Here is an 8,444-nt window from a genome sequence, read left to right as displayed (position 1 = left end):
GACTGCAAATATTTTTGTTGCTGATACTCCTCCTTCCCTGACATATTTTACTTTTTGTACTCCTAAATGTGCTTGTATGAGCGACGGTGACTGAACCACCTCCCCCCCCCCCCCCCGACCTCCCTGTTCCTTGCCGTAACTACTCTTAAACAACTTATTGTTTAAGTACATTCAGTACATTCTGTTTGTTCAATACTATTGCGGTAATAATGTTCTCGGGAACATCCCTGAGTTCTCTGTGCTCAGAGAACGTGTCACGAACGCATCGACGTGTCACCTCCCTCGTCAGATACTCGACTTGTGTAGTGCTGACGCTTACAAGTCGACGTGTCACCTTGCCATATACAGAGCAGCATGTGTCACCTCCCTCGTCAGATATTCGACTTGTGTAGTGCTGACGCTTACAAGTCGACGTGTCACATTACTGTAAGGCCAGACACCCGATTGGCTCCACCTGTCATATCACGCTAACAAACTTGCTCACAACTGACACGATAACGCCCAAGTTCCCCCTCGACCCCTGAGACAACCACTCCGGCCCTTCATCACCTCCAGAGGGTCATGAGCATTATTAATAATATTGTTGTCACACTAGAGTGGTGACACACAGGTCTGGGGCACCAAGACGATGACCTGCCAGTATTACACATATACTCTCCTTCCTGACACCTAGCAGTGGCCCTCTCTCTCTCTCTCTCTCTCTCTCTCTCTCTCTCTCTCTCTCTCTCTCTCTCTCTCTCTCTCTCTCTCTCTCTCTCTCTCTCTCTCTCTCTCTCTCTCTCTCTCTTTCTGTCTCTCTCTCTTTCTGTCTCTCTCTCTCTCTCTCTTTCTGTCTGTCTGTCTGTCTGTCTGTCTGTCTGTCTGTCTGTCTGTCTGTCTGTCTCTCTCTCTCTCTCTCTCTCTCTCTCTCTCTCTCTCTCTCTCTCTCTCTCCCACGTACTCATACTCGCCTGCCTTGCCTATTTTAACCGAACTCGTTGCACCTTCCCTCCTCTCTCCTTCCTATTCTCTGTCATTCTTTCCCCTGCCATTCTTTCCCCCTGCCATCCTTGGCCCTGCCATCCTTGGCCCTGCCATCCTGGCCAGCCCTGTAATCAGCCGCCACGGTTGCTGCCTCGCGTGTCAATACGTCAGCCCCAGGAAGAACAACCTGCTTGACTCTTCCAAAAACTGGTTATAAACAAGTAAGTAATTGAGGTCATTAATGCTACCCAGACCGTACAATATAATTCCTTGTTGGCTGATAAGAGATATAATAAACGATGCCAGCACACATGAATGCTTTATTTAATGACAAACACAATCCTCAGCATTTAATAACTCGCTTCACATTTTGCAATACAGCTTTCTTCAATCATTTGCAATAAATATATCACAAGTATCTGGAACCTCATGAACTTTAAACACCAGTTACACCGCTTCAGGTTCATAACACCCAAGTGATTACATCGTCATTTGCAACAAATGTTTCCATGCTTGTAAGACATGTATTTAATATACTTTTGCTGACAGTAATATGCAGAATGCATTGAATTTCGTTACGCCTAAACAAATTTTCGTCATAGATTACAACAATCTTTTTTTGGAAAAATGTTTTATGTGCACTGTGGAATATTGACAAGTACGTGCAATATACAGAACAGCCAGGCTTGTACCTGGCTTACACACCTGACTGGCTTTCTTTATACACCCGACTCTGGCTTTCTTTACACACCCGAATCTGGCTTTCTTTACACACCCGACTCAGTGCTGGCTAAGACGTCCTCTCACACTTTCGCTACACAAGCTATATTCTAGCCTAAAATGTTCTCTCTCTCTCTCTCTCTCTCTCTCGCTATAATACCAACAAAATTACAAGCCTGACACTCTGGTGCTCTATAAAGTTTGCTAGTTAACAAAAATATTTAACAACAATTTCAAAGATTTATTACCAACTGTTTCTTATTGTTAACACGAATACTGATTTTGTATTTGTGTTTCGTTTGGTTGGTTAGTCTGTTTGTTTGGGTTTGATGTGGTGATATAACGCCTGATACCACCAATCAGCTTCGAGTATTCGGGTAAACACAATGCTAACCCAACATGTCATCGGGGCACCAAATGCGATGGTCAACACAGCCTCTATATCACGCATTGTACCCGAGACATCAATATGTGCACCCATGGCATTATATAGCTCTCCACCAATCACAGCCGCACACTCAAACCATCGCCCTGTTCTCCACCAATCATAGCGGCAGTCTACCTCCCTCATCCGTCTTCTTCGCGTCCCTTACCTCACCTTCCTTCCCCTCCCTCCCTCTTCACAATTACTTCTTCCCTCCCTCCCTCCCTCTTCACAATTACTTCTTCCCTCCCTCCCTCCCTCTTCACAGTTACTTCTTCCCTCCCTCCCTCCCTCTTCACAGTTACTTCTTCCCTCCCTCCCCCCCTCTTCACAGTTACTTCTTCCCTCCCTCCCTCCCTCTTCACAGTTACTTCTTCCCTCCCTCCCTCCCTCTTCACAGTTACTTCTTCCCTCCCTGCCTGTCTCCTCCACGACACTCCCCCCTCCCCCCCCCCCCCCCCCACTGGACATTAAACAACCCCTCCCTCCGCCGAAGCAGCACGGGGTCTACCTTCGTACCCAATTAAAGTCATTACAGGTAATTTGCATATCAGAGCACTGTCAACTGTCTTACTTTCTGTAGTTTTGTGAGTCATGCATTACTGTACAGTTGTTGCCTTGACTGCTGGCCCTATTGTCCTCCTCTTCCCTCCCTCTTGCTCTCCCTCTTGCTCTTCCTCTTGCTCTCCCTCTTGCTCTCCCTCTTGCTCTCTCTCTTGCTCTCCCTCTTGCCCTCCCTCTTGCCCTCCCTCTTACTCTCCCTCTTGCTCTCCCTCTTGCTCTCCCTCTTGCTCTCCCTCTTGCTCTCTCTCTTGCTCTCCCTCTTGCTCTCCCTCTTGCTCTCCCTCTTGCTCTCCCTCTTGTTCTCCCTCTTGCTCTCCCTCTTGCTCTCCCTCTTGCTCTCCCTCTTGTTCTCCCTCTTGCTCTCCCTCTTGCTCTCCCTCTTGCTCTCCCTCTTGCTCTCCCTCCTGCTCTCCCTCTCTCTTAAGGTCTTCCATTAACCTCTCTCCTCAAAAGCTATACACAAAACACTCCACGACAATTCTGAGGACAGGTTCAGTTCAGGTTGGGCGAGTGCCGGACGCTAAACACGCTCGGACACGGCAGGGTGCCACGGAAGGTTGAGTGCCACAGAGTATCGGGTGCCACATACCTGGGGAGAAGGCAGGGAACTGTGACCTACACGGTGGGTCAAGTGACCTATGATTACATTCACAAACTCTATCTCCCACCACCTCCCCTCAAGAGGCTTCCTCTTGTGGGGAGGTGGTGGGAGATACTATATATATATTAATATAAATATATATATATATATATATATATATATATATATATATATATATATATATATATATATATATATATATATGACCTCATACACAATGAAATGGGTAGCTTTATCATTTCATAAGAAAAAAAATAGAGAAAATATATTAATTCAGTAAAACTTGGCTTATTAGGCAAATCGGGCCTTGCATAGTAGGCCGAGAAGTGCATTCTGGCTACTAGGTACGACATATATATATATATATATATATATATATATATATATATATATATATATATATATATATATATATATATATATATCGCGATACAAAAACTTGTCATTACATGAATTTGCATAGAGGATTTATACTTCACAAGAGGATTACTGGACGAAGTGGGGGTGCATTACTGGCGCGGCGCCCCCTCCTGCCCCAGCCCCCCCTACCACACCCCAGCAATATAATATTGTCCATCAGCCATAACACGGCTTTGTTCAACCACTGTCAGGGGAGGGGGGGCGGGGGTGCCACCCTATGATAAAGAGTCGATTTGGGACTGGTGGTAGTGGTGGGTGGTGGTGGGTGGTGGTGGTGGTGGTGGGTGGTGGTGGTAGTGGTGGGTCGTGGTGGGTGGTGGTGGGTGGTGGTGGGTGGTGGTGGGTGGTGGTGGGTGGTGGTGGTGGTGGAGGGTGGTAGTGGTGGGTGGTGGTGGGTGGTGGTGGTGGTGGTGGGTGGTGGTGGTAGTGGTGGGTCGTGGTGGGTGGTGGTGGGTGGTGGTGGGTGGTGGTGGTAGTGGAGGGTGGTAGTGGTGGGTGGTGGTGGTAGTGGTGGTAGTGGTGGTGGTAGTGGTGGTTGGTGGTAGTGGTGGTGGTAGTGGTGGGTGGTGGTAGTGGTGGCTGGTGGTGGTAGTGGTGGTGGTAGTGGTAGTGGCTGGTGGTAGTGGTGGCTGGTGGTAGTGGTGGCTGGTGGTAGTGGTGGCTGGTGGTAGTGGTGGCTGGTGGTAGTGGTGGCTGGTGGTAGTGGTGGCTGGTGGTAGTGGTGGCTGGTGGTAGTGGTGGCTAGTGGTAGTGGTGGCTGGTGGTAGTGGAGGCTGGTGGTAGTGGTGGCTGGTGGTAGTGGTGGCTGGTGGTAGTGGTGGCTAGTGGTAGTGGTGGCTAGTGGTAGTGGTGGCTGGTGGTAGTGGTGGCTGGTGGTAGTGGTGGCTGGTGGTAGTGGTGGCTGGTGGTAGTTGTGGCTGGTGGTAGTGGTGGCTGGTGGTAGTGGTGGCTGGTGGTAGTGGTGGCTAGTGGTAGTGGTGGCTGGTGGTAGTGGAGGCTGGTGGTAGTGGTGGCTGGTGGTAGTGGTGGCTAGTGGTAGTGGTGGCTAGTGGTAGTGGTGGCTGGTGGTAGTGGAGGCTAGTGGTAGTGGTGGCTAGTGGTAGTGGTGGCTGGTGGTAGTGGTGGCTGGTGGTAGTGGTGGGTGGTGGTAGTGGTGGGTGGTGGTAGTGGTGGCTAGTGGTAGTGGTGGGTGGTGGTAGTGGTGGGTGGTGGTAGTGGTGGGTGTTGGTGGATGGTGCAGCCATTTAATGGGTGATAATGGGGGTAGGCTGGTGATGGGTGGTGATTTTTGTAGGTGGGTGATGTTGGTAGAGGATTTGCTTAGTGGTTGATGGGTTAGGGAATGAATTAACTGGAGATGGAGTTCGAGGATGATAGAAGGATGTAGCAGCGGAAGGACCACAAGTATAGAGCCACAAGCCAGGAGGGACCACAAGTATAGAGCCACAAGCCAGGAGGGACCACAAGTATAGAGCCACAAGCCAGGAGGGACCACAAGTATAGAGCCACAAGCCAGGAGGGACCACAAGTATAGAGCCACAAGCCAGGAGGGACCACAAGTATAGAGCCACAAGCCAGGAGGGACCACAAGTATAGAGCAACAAGCCAGGAGGGACCACAAGCACAGAGCCACAAGCCAGGAGGGACCACAAGTATAGAGCCACAAGCCAGGAAGGACCACAAGCACAGAGCCACAAGCCAGGAGGGACCACAAGTATAGAGCCACAAGCCAGGAGGGACCATAAGTATAGAGCCACAAGCCAGGAGGGACCACAAGTATAGAGCCACAAGCCAGGAGGGACCACAAGTATAGAGCCACAAGCCAGGAGGGACCACAAGTATAGAGCCACAAGCCAGGAAGGACCACAAGTATAGAGCCACAAGCCAGGAAGGACCACAAGTATAGAGCCACAAGCCAGGAGGGACCACAAGTATAGAGCCACAAGCCAGGAGGGACCACAAGTATAGAGCCACAAGCCAGGAGGGACCACAAGTATAGAGCCACAAGCCAGGAGGGACCACAAGTATAGAGCCACAAGCCAGGAGGGACCACAAGTATAGAGCCACAAGCCAGGAGGGACCACAAGTATAGAGCCACAAGCCAGGAGGGACCACAAGTACAGAGCCACAAGCCAGGAGGGACCACAAGCACAGAGCCACAAGCCCGGAGGGAACAAGCACAGAGCCACAAGCCAGGAAGGACCACAAGCCAGGAAGGACCACAAGCCAGGAGGGAACAAGCACAGAGCCACAAACCAGGAGGGACCACAAGCACAGAGCCACAAACCAGGAGGGACCACAAGCACAGAGCCACAAACCAGGAGGGACCACAAGCACAGAGCCACAAGCCCGGAGGGAACAAGCACAGAGCCACAAGCCAGGAAGGACCACAAGCCAGGAAGGACCACAAGCCAGGAGGGAACAAGCACTGAGCCACAAGCCAGGAGGGACCACAAGCCAGGAGGGAACAAGCACAGAGCCACAAGCCAGGAGTGAACAAGCACAGAGCCACAAGCCAGGAGTGAACAAGCACAGAGCCACAAGCCAGGAGTGAACAAGCACAGAGCCACAAGCCAGGAGGGAACAAGTACAGAGCCACAAGCCAGGAGGGACCACAAGCCAGGAGGGAACAAGCACAGAGCCACAAGCCAGGAGGGACCACAAGCCAGGAGGGAACAAGCACGTAGCCACAAGCCAGGAGGGAACAAGCACATAGCCACAAGCCAGGAGGGACCACAAGCACAGAGCCACAAGCCAGGAGGGAACAAGCACAGAGCCACAAGCCAGGAGGGACAACAAGCACAGAGCCATAAGCCAGGAGGGAACAAGCACAGAGCCACAAGCCAGGAGGGACCACAAGCACAGAGCCACAAGCCAGGAGGGACCACAAGCACAGAGCCACAAGCCAGGAGGGACCACAAGCACAGAGCCACAAGCCAGGAGGGACCACAAGCACAGAGCCACAAGCCAGGAGGGACCACAAGCACAGAGCCACAAGCCAGGAGGGAACAAGCACAGAGCCACAAGCCAGGAGGGAACAAGCACAGAGCCACAAACCAGGAAGGACCACAAGCACAGAGCCACAAGCCAGGAGGGAACAAGTACAGAGCCACAAGCCAGGAGGGACCACAAGCACAGAGCCACAAGCCAGGAGGGACAACAAGCACAGAGCCACAAGCCAGGAGGGAACAAGCACAGAGCCACAAGCCAGGAGGGACCACAAGCACAGAGCCACAAGCCAGGAGGGAACAAGCACAGAGCCACAAGCAAGGAGGGACAACAAGCACAGAGCCACAAGCCAGGAGGGAACAAGCACAGAGCCACAAGCCAGGAGGGACCACAAGCACAGAGCCACAAGCTAGGAGGGAACAAGTACAGAGCCACAAGCCAGGAGGGACCACAAGCACAGAGCCACAAGCCAGGAGGGAACAAGTACAGAGCCACAAGCCAGGAGGGACCACAAGCACAGAGCCACAAGCCAGGAGGGACCACAAGCCAGGAGGGACCACAAGCACAGAGCCACAAGCCAGGAGGGAACAAGTACAGAGCCACAAGCCAGGAGGGAACAAGCACAGAGCCACAAACCAGGAGGGACCACAAGCACAGAGCCACAAGCCAGGAGGGACCACAAGCCAGGAGGGACCACAAGCCAGGAGGGAACAAGGCACCGACCTTAAACATTTACCAAGCTGTGTGGTAACAGAGGACCATGGCGGCTACAGCCACTATCAACAACACACATATTCATAACCTTACAAAAAACTTTTACAGTAAAAGAAAACAAAGGCCATTGAATTGAAACGATATTTATTGAAGGCGAATTAAGAGTGTGATAATCTGCTGGTCCAGTGGTCCATGGTCCAGTGGTCATGGTGGTCCATGGTCCAGTGGTCACGGTGGTCCATGGTCCAGTGGTCACGGTGGTCCATGGTCCAGTGGTCATGATGGTCCATGGTCCAGTGGTCACGGTGGTCCATGGTCCAGTGGTCACGGTGGTCCATGGTCCAGTGGTCATGGTGGTCCATGGTCCAGTGGTCACGGTGGTCCATGGTCCAGTGGTCACGGTAGTCCATGGTCCAGTGGTCACGGTGGTCCATGGTCCAGTGATCACAGTGGTCCGTGGTCCAGTGATCACAGTGGTCGATGGTCCAGTGATCACAGTGGTCCATGGTCCAGTGGTCACAGTGTTCCGTGTCCCAGTGGTCATGGTGGTCCATGGTCCAGTGATCACAGTGGTCCGTGGTCCAGTGATCACAGTGGTCCATGGTCCAGTGATCACAGTGGTCCTTGGTCCAGTGGTCACAGTGTTCCGTGTCCCAGTGGTCATGATGGTCCATGGTCCAGTGGTCATGGTGGTCCATGGTCCAGTGATCACAGTGGTCCGTGGACCATGGTCCAGTGATCACAGTGGTCCGTGGTCCAGTGATCACAGTGGTCCATGGTCCAGTGATCACAGTGTTCCGTGTCCCAGTGGTCAAGCAAAATAGCAATTAACTCTCCCTGGCCCCAGAGATGACTAACCAACAAACACAACTCTTTCACGCATCATAATTTTCCAACAGCAACACATTTGTTTTTGGGGCAATGGAGATAAGTTGATAGACCAATATCCGCCCAATTTATAATCCCGGGTAAGTGATTATTATACAATACAATTCGGGGTCAGATGAACATTAATCGCGTAATGACATATTCTGGACCAACTCCACTCATCAGCTTAAACAATATTTCAAATCACAAATATCTGTCGCG

The 8,444-nt window shown here is 51.5% G+C and overlaps 1 protein-coding gene across 1 annotated transcript; it reads right to left on the bottom strand.

The window, feature by feature from the left end:
* Positions 1-7,513: 7,513 nt before the first annotated feature.
* On the bottom strand, positions 7,514-8,029 carry LOC138366503 (A-kinase anchor protein 5-like). The gene has a single exon (XM_069327554.1). The coding sequence runs from the start codon at positions 8,027-8,029 to the stop codon at positions 7,514-7,516; it is 516 nt and encodes a 171-aa protein (XP_069183655.1).
* Between the last annotated feature and the right edge of the window lie 415 nt (positions 8,030-8,444).

The sequence above is a fragment of the Procambarus clarkii genome, chromosome 2 (assembly GCF_040958095.1).
Source record: "Procambarus clarkii isolate CNS0578487 chromosome 2, FALCON_Pclarkii_2.0, whole genome shotgun sequence".
NCBI lineage: Eukaryota > Metazoa > Arthropoda > Malacostraca > Decapoda > Cambaridae > Procambarus > Procambarus clarkii.
This window is presented reverse-complemented; position numbering and strand designations above follow the sequence as displayed.